We start from the raw sequence: 18,984 nt of genomic DNA, 5'->3' as shown, positions 1-18,984 counted from the left end.
TGAAAAGTTAGATTAATTCATAAGTGGGAGTACTCTTAGGTCTATTTTGTCAGATAATGCAACATTTAGAGATTTCAAGCTTACAACTCCAGGTAATACTGTCTTTATGCTGACTCCTGATGAGAGGGAGAGGATCCACCAACTAAGAAGTGGTAGGCACTTCAAGAATATTCATGGCAGGGCTTATTTGCAGACAAAATTAAGTGAGTTATTATTGTGTAATTAATTTTCGTTACCACCACTTTTCGGTCAGCAGTGAAAGACAATCAAGTGCACCATATCTTACAATTAAAGGCTGCTGTGGACATTCGTCATGTAAATTGAAATTCACCATTGGACGTGCATCCCTGGATTCTAAACTATTCATTGTTTTCTATTCAGGTGATATAGTACATGAAAAAGACACAATACAGGCTAGACCAGTTAGAGCTCCAGAAAGACATGATCTGGCTGAATTACTACACAAGAGGTCTGCATACAAAGTTTACAATGATTAATTAGCAGATGCTGACCTCAAGTCTTTAGCAGCCGGTAATAGGAGTGGAGTAGGAGCAGATACTTCAGTATTAAGAAAAATCTAATGTGAGTAACGTACAAAGAACTAATTCGATACTGATAAGATTAGATCAGTGCAGCAACTTAAAGAAAATTGGAAAATGAGGACACAGAAAATATATATATTCTGGGTTTCATTCATATTTTACAAGTTGTTCCTTTTAAGTTTATTTGTTTTACTGAGGGAGGAATCGGGCTCTGACATGACATGACCAAACACACTGCAGCATTCTGGGATGCCAGTGGTAGTATGATCAAGTCTAGAGTAAATAAGGACAAGATATTGTATCAACTCCCACTTCACCACATGTTTCAACCCCTGTAGCATTAGTTATGATTAGTGAGGAGCATACACAGAGTGCTGTTCAACAGTTATTAAATGCAATTAGGGACAAAGAAAGGGAGTTGTATAACAACAACACATTACCTATACAAATCAATAGTGATAGGTCCATAGTCTTACTGAAAGCATGTATGAAAGTCTTCAATGGAGACAACATGGAGATGTATTTGAAGCACTGCTGGAGAATAGTGCCGGGAACCCCACTTAATACAGATCTAGATTTCTGTGTTATTCAAGCATGTAAAGGTCATTTAATGTGTCAAGCCTGTTACGTTTGTAAAAATCAGTACAGTGTTAAAGATGACAAATATAGAGTGTCCATGTATATTTTGAGTTATTGGTTAATGCCAAATATATCACTGCTTGCATTCTACTTGGTAGCAGAAGTAATTCTACACTGGTGAAAGATAGTATGGCTAAACTTCAGTTACGCATAGAAAAGATAGACAGTAGCCTACTGTAGAAACACGTGACTCATTTGTTGATAAAAGAGTAAGATAAGAGTGTGAAGATGAGAAGAAATCTGCCTTTAATTTCCATGAGGAAGAAACTAAATCCCTGTTCAAAGACTGTTTTGAAAAGATTTGGTCCCAATCCATCTAAGACATTAACAGTGTCCAGTGCTCAGAGACAAAACTTTACTATGGGCAAAAGCTCTTAGAAAAACTGCTCTCTAATTTCCTACATGGTCAGACCTACTGGCAGGCAATTTGCAGAAATTTTCTCCCACGTACAGTTCAAAATCTATCCAAAATAAGAAAAGCACAGCAATTAGTGAAGCTAGCTATTAAAGAAGTCTAAGCTGTGATGAAATTAAGGCTTATGGTTTCAAATGAAATGTATACTTTTATAAATTTAGTAAATGACTATTTGAAGACCTGAATGTGTGAAAATGAATTTATTTATAAAAATGAATTGTGTGATTGAGACACTCTCCTTAGCATACAGATTCCTTTAATATATGACAGAGCAAAATTAACATAGTGTTGAAGGCCTGTGATACCCTAAACTTAGTTCAATTAATGTAATAAACAATGAATATGGCTATAAAGTGATTTTGAGCTTGCCTTGCAGATATTTGCTTTTTTTTATCAGATGGATGAGCATGTTATGATTATGATTTGATTTGCAATTTAATTGAAGATGTTTGCCTTTGTTTCCCATTTAACTCTAATATAAGGGAAATGCTTTCAGGACCTTGGATAGCACCTCACAAAGAAATCGCTGCTGTATGGCCCCAGAAAAATGGCATCAACATTTGCTAAGACAGCGCTTTAGACTCAAACACACCTGATCCATATTCTAGAAGTGTTGCCGAGTAGAGTGGTACCAGAGATTAAACATCTTTGAAAAATAGCTCTGTACAGTCCATTAAATAGTCAACAACATTTGCTCAGACATTGCATTAGACTCAAACTCATCTGATCCATATTATAGAAGTGTTGCCGAGTAGTAGTACCAGAGATTAATTAAAATCTTTGAAAAATACTTCTGAGTAGTCCATTATATGTGCCCTACACAGTGCAGATAGGGCACTTTGAGCTGTATGGCGCCAGTAAATAGCCAACAACATTTTCTAAGATCTCTCATACTAACCTGATATGCATTCTAGAAGTGTTGGTGAGTACAGTGGTACCAGAGATTAATTAAAATCTTTGAAAAATATTTCTGTACAGCCCATTATTCTGGGGCAATACTATTTTATCAGGGTAATTGGGATATAAGAACAATTATAAACTATTCTGGGGCAATACTACACCAAATATTATGTGGTGATGATTTATATATATTTGTTAAGATGATTAGCATATTGTTTGTGGTTCTTTGATCCCTATTTACCATGTTTAAATGCTAAATAAAGTTTAACTTGGCGCTCTTATTTGGAAGAAATCCTCATTTACATACGTTTACATTAACCGGACGTCGGTGGGCGGAGTTCCACTATTGGAGCTCAGAGAACAAAGATGCGCGTGCGCAATTGAAAAGAAAACACAGCTCAGGACACCTTTTGAAAACATCGACTTTAGCGAACTTTGTTCCTTGAAATATCAAACCTCAAGTCGACAATTACGATTATATCTTAACTAGCTACTGTTGGTGGATATAACAATAAACAATGGAAGGTAATTGGCAGGACACAGAAATTCGAGAACTTCTACAAATACGCGCTGAGGAGGAGATTCGGTTCGAAATATCAGGAACAGTCCGTGATTCTTTGGTGTATGCAAAAATAGCGCAGATGCTTGCCGGTAGGGGTATATGGAGGAGCAAAAAACAAGTGCAAAGTAAACTGAAGTGTCTGAAGAGACAGTACCTCACAATAAAAGAGGAAAATGATAGTTTTCGCTCTCGAAACTGGCCTTTCGTACAGCTGTGCAGCAACATCTGGGGTAACGCGGCAGCAGACCAGATGTCGATCTCCAGCAGCAACATGCAAGAATCAAGGCAGCCCAACTGCAGGTCGCTCACAACCTCCCCAGTACACCCAGACTCTGAACCTGCCCTCAGTGTAGAGGATATTTTAAAGGTAGAGGCTGAGTGGGCCTTAGAGGACCGCGATGTCACAGTTTCTGGAGCACAACCTCCGCAATCTCAGCCGAAAGAGAGCACATGCACTTCAAGAGCATTCAAAAGAAAACGTTCCAGACTGCTTTACAGGAATGTACCTGCTAGTTCACTACACCTGAGTTCCATGCTGGACGAGAGACCCACCATGATGCCCCACCACCCAGAGGATGACTGTGACATCTTTGGCAAATTTGTTGCATCAGAGCTGAGACAGATGGAGAACTCACAGATGAGAAAACTGGCCAGACTACAAATACAGCAGGTGTTGCTAGACGTGCAATTGGATGCTGCACAGTCCGAATAGGCTACTCTTATGAACCGCAACTTGAGGACTTTTTATTTGCTTTAAAATTATACTGAACAAGAGGATATATAGACTAAGGCTACTTTGCAAAAATCTTTGTTATGCACACTGTGTTTAATGTGGCACATTTACTTGTATTTAACTTACTTTTCTATTTGTATGGTTGCTGAGTTTTAGGGGGGTAAGTTAGTGTGAAAGAAATAATTCTGTTGTGCCTTTTATGAAAGAACATGAATTTTTTTTTCAGTGTAAAAAAACATCAGTTCTTCACAAATAATATTGCTCTCTACCCGTTCACACAGAAAACGGTAAAATGCCTAAAATTCGAGATTTATCTGACCCCCATTTCTACAGGGTTAGGGTTAAAACTTTTTTTTACCTGCCCTTTGCAAGTAAGGCACTGTTTACACACAACAGTGCATCCAGGTAAAGTGGGAGGGGAGGGCACGAGGACAGAGTAGAATGCAATACGTTACCTGAATTTCACCTCTGGCACATTTACACAGACCCCTTACTACCGGGAATTTACAAGTAGCATGACTAGGTTTGGAGCAGGACAAAATGTAATGGTATGCCCAGGCTATGTGCAAACAGGGATTACATGTGGTTTATCTGGTTTTGACCACATTAAATATTACTCTTGATAGTCTCTGGCCCTGGAAGCATCCACTTGCCTTCCTGCACTCGTTATGTAGTATTATAAAGCGCTATCACATTGGATGGAGGAAACTTCCCTTTCTGCTGGCTTGATATCCTCTCTGAATTGGAGCAGGCTGAGATTGTAAGACTACTCAGGAAATGCTGCTACCAGTGGACATAACTGGCAGGGAGATACGGTGTGCAATGGGTGTAAGTGAAACTTATAACCAAAACTTTGATTCTGAGCCGATTGTATTGGGATGAGTCTTTGTTAGTACCTTCTATTTCAATACAGTTAAGCATCTCAGTCAGCACCATTTACCACTTGATAGATCTTACAAAGATCTATATATAAAAATAAAGATATATAAAACACTTATGCCCCTTAGTGAGGTATTATCATGCATAGCCAAGAGCCATGATACTCCTGAGGAGTAGTGTCAAGGGGTCTCTGGTCCTCCTCCATAGCCAACAGCAGTTGATTAGTTTATGTGTTCTCCTGAGCTTGCAGATATTTTGACATTGTCTTATGTTGGGTCTTTCCTAGGCCTTCTGGAGAGTCCATGGTCTTGAGGAGCCAATTGCTGCTAACTTTGATGGGGTGATCGGGGATGAACACATTTTAAACAAATTCTTCTCCTGAAGAATTGGAACACACCCCGGTTTAACAGCTGATCACTACCCTGCCAAAGTTGGTAGCAATTGGCCCTTGGTGATAATTCCTAAACCAGTATAAAAAAACCTGCCATTATATTGTCAATGGTAAACACAGACGATTTGACCTGTTCAAAGCCACCAGCAGATGGCAGTAGTTAGCTTTAGTTGAATTGCATGTCAAGGGCACTTACTAGACACAAAACAGTGAATATTAGTTAGTTTAATGTTTCTAACTAACTTTCACCCACATGTGAGTGAAATTAGAACCAACAAACATTTTCTGTTCTACAATGTGTGGCATCATAATGCTGGGTTTTGGTTGTGACAGCAGTCATTACTGCTCCCTGAATAGGTTCAACCCAATCTGGTGACTATTCACTGTCGCCCCTAGACATGACACATACTTTCCCATATGCTGACTTTTACTCATTCTAGAATAAGGGACGTGGGTTGAACAAAGTTTTGTTCTATGGAAAAGGGAAATGATGTCAGTGGGAGGTGGGTCCCTGAAAAAGGAGTGCATGATGGGTAGTAAACATACATTTGGTCCCAATTTTGAACAACACTGCTTTACTTGTGTTGGGATTCAGAGTGAATAGTGGAAAAAGTATTCAAGGGAAATTTATCAGAAACATGCATGTGGTTTTACTCATAGAAATAGAATGAGTACACATGCCCATTACTCAACATTCCATGGTAGGTGTACACTCATTCTATTTCGATGGTTTTACTTGTGTTTTACTACTTTCCTAGGAATTTTTACATTCATGAAAACATTTAATAGCCAATTCATCTCCCATTACTTGTTTTCAAAAGCTTACTTTCCCTGCTGATCTTCAAAAGCTGTTTTAGTTCCCTAAATACAAAAGTTCTACATTAGTTCACTTTTAAGGTTAGAGTCACACTATTAGACATCGCATTATGTAAGTTTCCTCCTTACATATTCCTTAACCACATGAAAGTTTAGGGACATACATGTCCTTTTCATCACAAGCAGTAGTATCTACATAGTATACTGGAACAAATTGCAAGCTAAAATCCCAAAGAAAGCCTATGAGCAAATTGGGCAAAGAGTCAGTGTTACAGCGATAGATTTAGTTAGTTAATAGGTGGGGCAAAATACTCCATGCGTATCTAAAGCCATGACACATTACACACGCATTACCAAGGTCCAAAATATGTTTTGGTTTGACGACAAGAACGTCAACGTCAATTTATTTTCCCGTTGGGTTAGGGTTAGGGTTTTTTTCAAGAATCCCTGTTGGCTGGAGTAGACCCAGGCACTAAAAGTTATTCCATGTGTCTATAAATCAATGCTGGAAATGTCTGCCCTTGGGAGCGTATCAATCACACTACTGTGAGCACCACACAACAGCATTTTAGTCTCACAAGTGCTGTGCATGGGGATCTCATTGGACTGAATCAGAGTTTGGGAGATCCAAATGGTACAAATTCCATTCTTTGTGCATTTAGATCAAATGGTAGAGAAGACTATCAGATTGAGAGAAAACTATGGCCTCACTTCCCTCCTTGTTATAGAAGGTGTGTTATTTAATAATTTGCCGAGTCCATAACAGAATGTTGAATAGGCTCAATGTAAGTATATTGGTCCAGCCATTCATACCAACTAATTTTTGGAAAAAATTAATCCAATCCCTCCCCTTTGTGTATAGGACACAGAAACCAATTGTTGAGCAGACGGTTAGCCAGGAGCATACTGTATGTAATTTATAAGAGGCAACAAATCTGACTTGGGGGACGAATATTGGTCTGTATCCACAGACTTCTCACAATCTCTTCACAATCCGCCCATAGCTTTGATAGCCCTATCAGTATTGTAAGTGTAAGCTTCAGTACTGAAAGAGCTTCAAAGCTGTTTTCTAAGTCTATTAAGCATGACTGTTAAACCATAAATGCTACAAAAACACATTCAACAGAAAACATGTTTGTGTTTAGCAAATCAACAAATCCCATTTCATTTCATGACAATTGAGGTCAAAGCAGAACTTTCATGTGGTTGAGCAACAAAAACATGCTGAAAAATGTATTTCCCTGATGTTTCCTGACATGCTGGCCTGTTGCGGAATTTGACCTATGACCCTGTATAACGTTCCACACTTCTTCATGTAATTTCTGGGAAAGAACCTTACTTGAAACATGCCTTTCAGAATCAAAAGGAATGTTGGCCGCTCCTCAAACTACTGTCAGTTATGGGAGAAGAAAAGCACACTCAGTTCATAAATAAGATTGATAGCCATGCATACCACTAGTTCCTGTGTGATCCCATAGAGGCTCGTACTCCTATCAGATCAGCCAGATCTTACGATCTAATTTCCTCCCCTTATATAAGTGAGTTCCCTGCCAACTCCATGCTTGTTGAGGTGTTTTGACATCCAACCTCCTCTAATTATCAATTCACAATACCTTTGCCTGCTGGAGTGTGTGTGTGTGTGTGTGTGTAAATGAGCATGGTGGCCAAATGTTTCACAAGAAATGATAAATAACTGAGTCGGTCGCTTTAACTGATAAGACTGCTGTGTGTGTGTGTGTGTGTGTGTGTGTGTGATCCCCATAAATCATACCAGATAAAATCTTGAATAACTGAAAGATAAACTATCAAGCTGATGTAACGTAGACACTGTCCGGATACATGGCTTTCAGTTTGAAGTCATTGCTCAACATTAAAAATTCACCATCAAACATTCTTGTTGACCAGGGTTGCTTTCAACTATAGCATCGTCTGGCTCAATATTTTACACACCATTATCTACAAGCTTTTAATGGCACGCACACACACAGTAGGCTGAGCATTGAGGCACGTGAATGAACCTCTGCCATCCCCCAGCACTGATGACACTAGCACATTCTCTTGTCATTGTCTCGTACTGAGAGTCTCATTGTGGGACCAGATCAGCTATGAGAGCTGGTAAAGCCAGTACAGACCAATATGGAGCCCTCTTCCCTTTGAGACTAGAGAAACCGATACCACAACCAAAAGCACATCCTTCTCAAAGATATCTGCATCTATGTGAGGGACATCAAAATAGCCAGTAAACACCACTATCAAACAGGTCGTTGTGTTGCTGTATTTGTGTAGCATGTAATGTAGCTCTCATAGCTGATCTGGTCCCACAATGAGACTCGCAGTATTGTGTTTGTGTAGCATGTAATGTACTGTATTTCATAGGAACTTAAACTGGGATCAGTTGTTAATCTGGGAGAAACCTGCCTTTGTTATGTATATTGTTACATGTCCCTTTAAGAATGCTATCTATGTCAAGCATGCTCTTAAATGTGAGCAGGGAGAACAAGAGAGCTTGCCACCGGGGAAAGCTGAGCCCAAAGAATGCATCTCTGGCATTCATTAACAAGGGCTCATTCTCTCTGGAAGGAATGAACATGTGAAGAGAAGACGAAAGATTGAGTGACTTGAAAAAGAAAGGAGGTAGAGAAGAGGGAGAAACCAAACCTAACTTGCCAACAGTTTTGAGGATTTGCATCAACACCAAAATTCATAACAAAGAGAATGTTTTTCCATGAGGCAAAGGTACATTTCCTTCAACAAAGGAGCAGGGGAGTCAATAGTATATATTAGAATATTTTATTGCTTTATGAAATGTTGCATGAATTCAAATTCACAACCTTCATATTGTTAGGAGTTCACAGAAATGTCTTTGCTTGAGGTCAACATAACCATGATTGTCTGCACATAACTTACAACACACACACACGCACACACACAAATCTTTGGCATCCTGTTCATAGCACTACATAACTAAAATAATACAAACATCTGTATAAAATATATTATTAACCTGTTAGTTAGTCCAAAGCTCACAGTAAACAAAAACCAAACGCTGTAGCTTCATTCCCATGGCAATCTGACCAGCAGAAGCACCACATTAGGACATTCACACACAAAAGAAAGATATTTTGGAGAAAAAAAAAAAGCAATTGGTGAATAACAAAACAGCACAAGAAGCTCTTTACCCTTCCTGGTTAAAAAAGGCCATCCTCTCCAAGTCTGAATAGAAAACAACAAGGCAAATCTATCTATATTTCACTGTTCACCCAAACCTGTGTAGATCCAGCTACTGCAGGCTTAGGAAGTATGGCCAGCAAAATTACAAAGACTTAGAGTGTTTGCCATTTTATCAAATTATAGATGGGGGAGGGACTTTCCAAACTCAGACAAATTCCGTCAAACAGGAATGTGGTTAGATTAACTGCATTTTTGGGAGGGGAGGGAATGCCGGTCAAAAGTCCACAAAGATAAGGTTATCTTAAAAAGCAGAAGGGCTTTCAGTTAATATTTGGGAATGTGAAAAATCTAATCTGAAAAATATGAAGTTCCTGAACTCTATGGACTGTTGGGCATGGGGCTAAAAAATAATTAATTTAATGAACGTGTGAAAGCAGCAAATATAAATACTTTGGCATACACTGACACAGTATGTTGCCCATTACAAACTGAAACACTGTCCAAGTACCTCCTAAAGTTTCCAAAAAAATCTCAAAACCAGGCTGCTAGCCTGCAGCAGCCTGGCTCAGAAAGATAGACAAAGAGCACAGCTCTCTTCTAAATGTGAAAGCAGAGTTCTTTTTCACAAGTTTTCTTCTCATTCTGCAACATTCCTGTTTTCTGTAACTTTCTTGTCCATCTCTGACCAATGATGTTGTCAGTTGCTCAGGACAGATTCCAAAGCATTATTCACCTTGTATGTCTTGTCCAGTAACAAAAGTCTTTGAAGCTTCTTAAATGAAGATTTCCACTGCTTCAGCCTCCAAATCTTCCAAGCCTCTGAATGGGTTAAGGGATGACTTTTGTTGCACAGTGTTGTCTGGAAAAAGAGAGAAGCCAATGATTAAATGGATGTTTGAGGAGTCAACAGTGGAACATTTACACTGCTGTTAAATTACATTATCTGTAACCACAGAAACATGCTGATGTTTCCACATTAGGATGATCCATTCTGGTAAATGAGTGCAGTCAATACTCGTGGCTAAGTGCGACACAGCACATTCCAACAGCCTATTGATGACCTATGACCTGCAGAGCTATTCACTGATTGGCTGGTTTTGCAGGGGTATGGTAAATCAATGAGTGCCAGAGTGCTCCTGCATTGAATGTAATGCATTTATAGAGAATGGTTGAAAAGGGTGTGTGTGTGTGTGTGTGTGTGTGTGTGCGCGTGTCAGAATACTAACCGTTGCTGATTGTAGAACCATTGCCAGGCTCCTTGGGCTTAGCTCCATCCTCTAAGGTACAACCTTTCTGGCTCTGGCCAGGGTACAACAGGGCAGAGCACCGGTGGGGAGACAGAGCAGTCTGGTCGTCTGACAGACTCTTACCTAGAGGACAACATTGGAAAGACATCAACATCAGTCTGGATTGCACTTCTTTAATAAGTTTATGTTCTCCTTCTAACTCTCGATCCATCACACAATGCCTGTGGTGAGTTTCCCAAAAGCTTTATAGCTAAGCTGTGAACCAAATATACTCTTAATGTGTCAAAGCTTTTGGGAAACTCACCTGGGTTGATATAAGCCCTGGTTAGATCTTCTATCTATCTATCCTGCTCTTAGGTCCTCACCTTTGCCCTTGCTGGTGCACATAGCAGCACTGATGGAGGGTGTGGATGTGGCAGTGCGTAGACATGACCCATCCTTTTTTATTTGTTCAGCACGGAGGCACTGTCCATCCTTCTTGCCCTGATCCTGGTGTAAACGTTGATGCAGGATCTTGATGACGGCATCCTTCTCTAAGATTTGAGCATAGAGGGCACGGATCCTATACCCAAGAGAGACATGGATACTGATTAGACAAACAGCAGTGCATCAATAATAATTTGACTTAAACGAAGATAATATAAGTTGAGGCTAACAGATAACTTAATAAGTCCACTGTTCTCTGATACAGTTTTGAAGAAGGAATTAATGAATCTATGCCCTTGACTCATGCCTACATTGCAGCAGTAATTGGGACTGAGTTATTGATGATAATTCTGTACCTGTTTTCCATCTCCTGGTTTCTGTAGTCAGCAACAGGCAGGTCCTCATTGAAGCTATTGTTGGAGGAGTGGCAGGGAGAATGGTTGATGATGGTGGTGTCTCTGGAAGAAAGCAATTAGATTATTTTAGAGACTGGCAAGTACAGTGTTTGACATGGTAAAGCTTCAAGTTGCACTTCCATTTTAAGCCCCCAGCACCTACTGTCGCCCTTCGGAGTTCACAGATCTAAAATGACTGAATAGGTGTAAACAACCATCACCTCTGAGCGGCTGCAGTGGCGGCCACATCCATGGCAAACTGCCTCATGGTGCTCTCCTCCAAGTACTTCTGCTCCCAGCGCACCATGTCTGCCTCGAGGGCCAGGATACGCTCCTCGCGCTCTCTCAGGCGCTCATGCAGGGAGCCTACGGTCACGCCTGGCGGGTGAGACTGACGCTGTGGAGGGAAGGGGAAGCAAAATTAGATGACTATATAGGGACTATATGAGTATATATGGGAGAATACGAACATTGGTCAGGACGTTATCTAGAATCTATCAATTCAACTGAAGTTGTGTCAGAGTCAGGGACTATATTACTTACACCTATCTAAATCCTCTCAGGTCTACACAACTGCTAGGGGCTCTGGGTTGATATTGGAATGAGAGGTTGAGTCTTACCTGCTGCGCCCTCAGGCTCTTCAGCTCCTGCTCCAGACGGGTGCGCAACCTCATCTCAAGGCCCTCCCTCTTCTCGCAGGTGGCCTGGAGCTGGGCCAAGGCGCTTTGCAGACGCTCCACCTTCTCCACGTAGGCCCGCTTCCTGCGCAGCTCCTCTTCCAGCTGCCGGCCTCTCCCCCGTGTAGACTCTAGGGCCTCCTCAAGCTGTTCCGCCCTCAAGCCCTGCTCCTCGGCCGAGGCCCGAAGGCGCTGCAACTCCCGCTCCACACGTTCCCGCTCCAACTGCTGCTCCTCATCTGAGGGGAAGGAGAGAGGTTAGGTTCACTTCAGCAACAAACTGAAAATATTTTGACACTAAATACTAGCTTCCTTACTGGATGTTTAGGACCAGTTCAAACAGAAATAGAACGTAATGTAATTGATTGATTGATTCATTGAAGAAACTCCAATGAGGCTAGCCTCCATTTTGAGGCATGATACAATACTTGAGTCAGACTGGTCTCAGGGCCACATGAAGTACATTTCTGAGGTGAAACTAAAAGCTGGTCCATTTCTGCGGTCATCAAACCACCATCTCTCCCTCCCAAACCCTAACCCTGCTAATAAGTCTCAGGATTCTGACATCATGGCCGATGTTCTTCATTTACCCAAGAACTTGTGGAATGCCGGGGGGAAAAGGGGAGGCAGCCCTATCCCTTTGACCCACTTAACACAGAACATTCCTCCACCAAGGATGGACACCTCTACTCTAGTCTGGGAAATGACCTGTACTGGTTATATACATGTAAATCAAAGCAACAACAACCAGGAACCTTGCTATAGCTCTATGGTATTTGCAAGTTTCTATTTCCCTTTTCCTCTCTCAAGGAAATGGATTGCGCTCACTATTATTATTCACCCTTCTTACCATATAAGCAGAGGTTATGCAACCAAAATTCCTGCATACAGGATGTGCTTAGCTACTGATCTCCCCCCATGCTATGCTTCAATCCCAAGAAGAATTCTACTGAACATGGCTGAAGTGAGTAGAAGACTTGGAGTGGAATCAAATCAGACAGGGGGTATCACACTTACTTTGCTCAAGAAGTTTGGCCACAATGTGCTGGTTGTGGTCAGCAGCTTTCACTTCTTTGGCAGCGTGTGTTCTGGCATTTTCCAGACTTTCTGTAACACAAGAAAATTAAAGTTCAGCCAAATGTATAGAATATTTCAATTACTAACCACTCTCTACAAACTGTATTAAGCCACAGCAGTTTCCAAGTCAATAAACTACAGAGAAGCCTGTTTTGAAAGGTCTATGGAGTAGAGGTGGTGCAATGGAAACAGCCAAGACAAATATTTCCAAAGTAAAAGTTGGTCTTTATTGTTTATATTTCTTCATCAGAGACAGAGAAGTGTGGCCACACAGGTAGTAATATGCAAGAGCCAAGAAAAAGGGGTAATCCCCTAAGCCCACTATTGTCAAAGTGGGGTACGCGTACCCCCAGGGGTACGTGGATCGATCTAGGGGGTACGCAAAATAAATCTGTGATTTACCTTCCCAAACAGTCCTGTTGAATAGCCGACTGCAGTCTCGGTACCAAAAATAAATGCATGTACCCTATCCAGAATAATATTATCACAATGTCTAATATGTGTAAGGGATAATGTTCATAGAATATCAATTAGGCTACAAAATAACCGACAGGGGGTACATGACTTAGAAGTTAGAAGTTTGGGAACCACTGCCCTAAACTATATACATTTCCTTGGCACATGATATGATGTATATGGACCAATCAGACATATCATATTTGAGATCAACCAATTAGGGAGTGCGTGATCAGTTCATGGTACAAACAAGGTCTTAGGTTGACATTTGTTACAGTTTGCATCTGACATTGTTGTCAGGGCCCCGACACAGCATCCGGGTGTGATTTCCTGTGTCTGAGGAACTGAAACCAGCACTGAACCGCAACACCTGGCTAAAGGTTAGGTTGGGGTCTCCTATGGCGTCACACAAACATGTGTGATGCCATAGGAGCACACTTTTGTGTGTACATAATGTTCCCTTCCAAATTTAGCACATGCAATATATATATATATATATATATATATATATATATATATATATATATATATATATATATTACATACATTTCGCAATTTGGAGTGGTATTTGGAGTCCTTTACCTCTCAGGTCTCTGTTGAAGTCCTGCAGCCTCCTGATCTCGGCCACCAGCCTACTCCTCAGTGTCTGCTCCAGGCTCTCCCTCTTACTGCTGCCCTGCATCAGAGTCTCATAGGCCTCAGAGATCCTCTGGATCTCCTGCTCAAGCTGAATGGACAAAGAGAGGAGATTATTGGTTAAACATCTTCATATGAGTCAGAGACAGCATGTTGATTCAGTTGATAAAGTACATAAAGATACATATGGGCATATACATACATATATGTCAGAGTGCAAACATAAATACATGTGGGCACATACTATGTATATAATGTACACTGTACACACACGCTATATATCTGTATAATCCAGTAGATTCAAGCTAACACCACACTCTCTGTGTGACTGATTTATATCTGCATTCCTGTGAGCTACCAGCCCCAGGTGTGGGCGTGCGCGCGCACACACACACGAGGTCTGGGCAGGTTGCCAGTGTGGGGAAGGTGTGCATGCCTGTGCCTGGGCTTTGGAAATAGCTTAGAGACGCCCACCATTACAGCAGCCACTCAGGCATGTTTACTCAGGGCCGTGGCCCGACGGGGAAACTTTCCAACCACAGTAATTATCATTCTTTAAGGGTGAGAGAACGTACATGCGGGATGACGTCACAACAACAAAAAAAGCAGTCTTGCTAGAGTAGGCATATAAGATAAGATAAATGGGTAAAGTAAATGAATGTGTGTGGTTTCCATCATCTTGACTTCCAAGAGTATGCATATTTGTATGGTGTTTCATGATATAGGTAATACGTCCAATAGTGTTACTTAGCTATGAGCTGTGAAATGCTAGATGTGGTTTATTTTTTTACTGAAAATTCTTCTTGCCTCAATCAAATAGTTCAGAAATTAGGAATAAATTAGCTTCTTGAAAATGAAAATGTTTAAAAAGTTTACAAAAAAATGACGTGAAAAAAGAGAGAAAGAAGTAAAAACGGAGGCAGATTAGAGTGAAAATGCAATGGAAGTACAATAGGGGCTTTTCAGTTTAAACACAGTAGCCTGCCACCTGCCATGGCTAACAGCATAACTATCTCTGGGCACTCTGAGCATGTCAGCTTTGGCAGCAACAGAACCCTATCGAGTGCGGTCTGACGTGACCTGGATTAAACAGAAAATCTATGACCTCTCTGAAACTAAAGCACACACTCTCACAAACACGACCCTTCGGCTGGTAACACAAAGCATGAGAGTGGACACAGTAGCTGCCTCTGGCCTCTATGAGGTCTCTATGTGCAGCTAAGGTAGCAGCTGTTGAGCTCATCTTCCCAATACAGATAGGGGTTGTGTGCTGACTGGCAACTGTTTTGTGGCTTGTGTTTCGAAGACAAATGACACATTGCGGACTATAGTAGTTTGGTTGCCCATTTTTTCCATTCATTTGTGATTGAAACATTCATTGATGGATCTCATCTGGACAGCTTAAGAGGCCAAAAAACTAACTTTGAACTATTCCTAAATGCTCCTACCTTGTGGATCCTGCCAGCCTTCCCTCTGTGGCCCTCAAGCTCCTGCCTCAGTGTCTCATTCTCCATCAGCAGCAGCTCCATCCGACTAGGCTCCTCCAGACCAGCAGGGGGCAGACTGGTAAACATGCTGTAGCAGGCCTCTGTTTGCTGGGTAGGAGCTGCATACCTGGAAGGGATAAGAATGTGTGTTTGTTAAGCATCCTAAATATTACCACTAGCCTATAACAGTATCAATTTCTCCACCCAAGGGCTTGACTTGTAAGTGTCAGAAATCAGAAAGAACATTGAATTCCAATTTACGCATGCTACTGTATGATTCACAATGCATGCTAGGAGTTAGGAATGTAAGACACAATGACACATTGCTTCAAGTTGTGAGGGAGACGCCCTTATCGACATGCAATATGCGCTGTTTCCTCCTCTTAATCCACAGCCAGCTCTATGCTATAATGATCCATTTATGAGTTCCTTAAACTCTCCATACCTGTGTTGTTGGGCCTGGAGTGGCTGGGGTAGATCCCTGTAGACACACTGGGGCTCTTGGGCATGGATGGGGATAAATCCTTGGGACTGGATGGACGCGGAGTACTCCGGGAGTTGGCTGTGATTTTCCTGGCTTGGCCCCGTACTCTGGAGGCCTTCAGTAGCATAGTAACCGAGCTCAGGGTAGCTGTGTGAGGAGCTTTTGACTGCCTTGGACTTGGCCACGGCTCCATTCCTCTCTAAGGACAGCTGCATGAGACGCTCACTGAGCGACCGCACATGCCCACGCTTCAGCTCTATTAGCTCCTCCTCAGCGTGGTAGTCCCCCTCATGGAGGAGGGTCCCCTCACAGAGCTGCTTCTGAGGACCTGCAGAAGCCCAGTGCGAAGCCAGGTACTGGGAGTGGGCCTTGGCTTGCTCATAGGTGGGCAGCTCCTCACCATGGAGCTGGTAGAGCTGGTAGCTGCTCTCTGAGTGCTGGTAATCGCCCTGGTGCTCCTGGCCCTGGGGTTCCTGTCTGGCGGACAGCTGGGGGAATTGGGAGTCCTCCTGAGTGAGGCTCTCCAGGGAGGAGCGGGGGCTGCCAGGGCCCTCTCCACCTCCGCTCCCGGGTCCTCCACTTCCACGCAGGGCTTGCTGCTGGATGGCCAGGAGGGTGCGGGCATCTGTGGGGTTTCCATACCGCAGTTGCTCCTGGATGAGCCGGTGCAGGACCGTGCCAGACGGCTCCTCGGTGGACGCCATTGTTTATTTAATCAAAACCAGTGATCAGTTATAGATGTGGTGTTATGGATGGCAGTGAACCTAGAAGGTGAAAATAAGTGTGAGAATCACTATATATACTGGTGAAATGTAAAAAGAACCAGAAATACACCTACATCTGGTCTATCAATATAAATAGCCAGTTTGCATACAGAATAGGGTCACGCAAATGTTTAGTACTCCTCAAAATCTGTGACAGACTTAAAAACAAAACATTATGTATTGAGTCCCCCATACATTAATGAGGATATGTAGTCTATGTGGAGAGTCAGTCAACCAACAATCCGTCCAACGATGCACTTAAACTAAGCACTGACTGAAAACATTCCATTCATTCCATCAACTGTCAACAACATCAATAATGAAATTTCTGTTGGTCCTGAAAAGTCTCAAATTCTTTCAAGGCATAGATAACCTAGCGACACTGAAGAGAAGCGTGGTCGCTCAGTGGCAACTACAAATGAGAGACGAAATTCCTATCTCACGGGGGAGCAATCGCACGGGTTCTAGAAACATACTATTTATGGGTAACAAATCCATTACAAATTATTTCGCATCAACAAATATTAAACAAGTGATATATCTGATGTATACTGCAACACACATTTTATGATTAAGTGTTATAATTCAAGCCCCCCCCCCCAAAAAAAGTTAGCACTCGTAAAGAAAAAAAGCTACATTTTCTCACCAGTTCACGCTCTCATCCCAGCCAAACGTTGTTGATTCGAATGAATTTGAAAATAATCCACAATGTTTCGTTTAAATCGTTTTCATTCCACAGCGAGTTCCACTTGAGTTTATGGTATGTGCTTGCTCGCTCAACACTGAAATGGTTGTCGAGCGCGCAGCAATAATAAGTAACCGAGGAGGGACTGAGGTCGGAATGCTTGGAATGTGAGAGCGCGAGGTCCCTCGGGGATCAAACGCGTAAACCACACGGTTCCAATGGGGGAGGAGGCCGAACTAAAAAGCTGTAATACCCTGCACGACCATGAGGATAACAGGCAGCATGTCCCTGAAAATAAACTTAGATAAGTTATTTATTTTAGAGTAACTACTCAAAGTATCTAATGTTTGCAACAACTTGACGTCTGTTTCACGGAGTTGCTCTAAGTTGTTGAGCTATTCTCATGACCGATATGTAATGTAGCCTACACAGTCCTAGAGTTAAAAACATATCGTTTTCTCATCGTTTTTGATATTGAACTGAAATGCAATAATTACTCAGAACATTTCTCTCAGTAGATTTTTGGTGTTGTGTCAGTGTTGTGACCCAGTATGCTCCTTTATTTGGAATAAAACAAAAAAAGATCTATGTTTCCATTATGCATGTGGGCATCTGAACATGATAGGAGAGCATGGGGTGAGGGGGGGTGAGGAGGGGTGAGGAGGGGTGTAGGGCAGGCAGTTGTCCATTGGAATCTGTGGCCTCTGTCTTCCCTGTGACCAGGACATAGGGAGGCTTTGTGCTTTAAGTATGACATGATGCCACTACAGCAGTAGGGATGTCAGACAGAGGCACCTGCTTGACTGTGGATTAAAATCTCAAATAGGGGGAGAAGTCCTTTGGAATGAGACACAACATTATCATTCTTAATAAATGCATATACTATACTACATCCAAAGTGCATTCAATTCTAGAACCATTTCTGTTGCATTCTTTGATACTAGCTTGGAGCTCCAAAACGTATCATAACACGGTAATGGTTAGTAGCATTGCAAAGCTAACTATTATCTTGGATAATGTTTGCTAGATAAATCCCCAGGGGTGGACATTTTGCATGTATATGACATGCCATATGAGTGTCTTTGAAGACCAAAGGCCAGCTTGAGTTATTTGTTACCTGATGACCCATCCTCTATGAAGAGCTGAACAGAATCTGCATTTCAGATTGGCCACCAAAATAGCAGAGTCTATGCAGTCTGTCTAAGTTTGTGTTGTAAATACATAGTGCCGTCATTACTGAACGCCCTTAACCATTAACATTTAAAAATTGTTTAGTTTTGTTCCTCAGGTTAGGGGAAAGACGGACACAATCAAGTCTCCATTAGTCATTTAACTTTCAACAGAATCCAGATAATGAATATCACGGTCTCCTCTCTCCCTCACTTCTTTAAAATCTCAGCTGAGTTGACTGGGTAGCCATTTTGAATGGGCCCAGTCAGCAAAGTAAGGCATGTTTGAATTTCCTCTTTGAATGTAGACAGTGGACACCCTTTAAAAGCACAGCATGTCATTTAACACCTCCCTACTAGTTCCACCACCGCCACCACACCCCTGCTGGCCCTTGCCCCCGTCTCTGGTTAACTGCATCCACGCCTCTGGCCA

General features: G+C 41.8%; 1 protein-coding gene across 1 annotated transcript; it reads right to left on the bottom strand.

Annotated features, from left to right (window-relative positions):
- Positions 1–8,664: 8,664 nt before the first annotated feature.
- amotl2b (angiomotin like 2b) lies at positions 8,665–17,476 on the bottom strand. The gene is made up of 11 exons (XM_083665862.1): positions 17,344–17,476; positions 15,895–16,697; positions 15,411–15,576; positions 13,909–14,053; positions 12,811–12,900; positions 11,737–12,032; positions 11,338–11,513; positions 11,078–11,179; positions 10,661–10,857; positions 10,275–10,418; positions 8,665–9,907 (listed from the first exon to the last, which is right to left on the bottom strand). The coding sequence occupies exons 2-11, from the start codon at positions 16,635–16,637 to the stop codon at positions 9,822–9,824; spliced, it is 2,145 nt and encodes a 714-aa protein (XP_083521988.1). The 5' UTR covers positions 16,638–16,697; positions 17,344–17,476; the 3' UTR covers positions 8,665–9,821.
- Positions 17,477–18,984: the final 1,508 nt, after the last annotated feature.

Source organism: Argentina silus (genome assembly GCF_951799395.1).
Source record: "Argentina silus genome assembly, chromosome: 1".
Classification (NCBI taxonomy): domain Eukaryota; kingdom Metazoa; phylum Chordata; class Actinopteri; order Argentiniformes; family Argentinidae; genus Argentina; species Argentina silus.
Note: the sequence above shows the minus strand (reverse complement) of the source record. Positions and strands in the feature narration are given on the sequence as shown.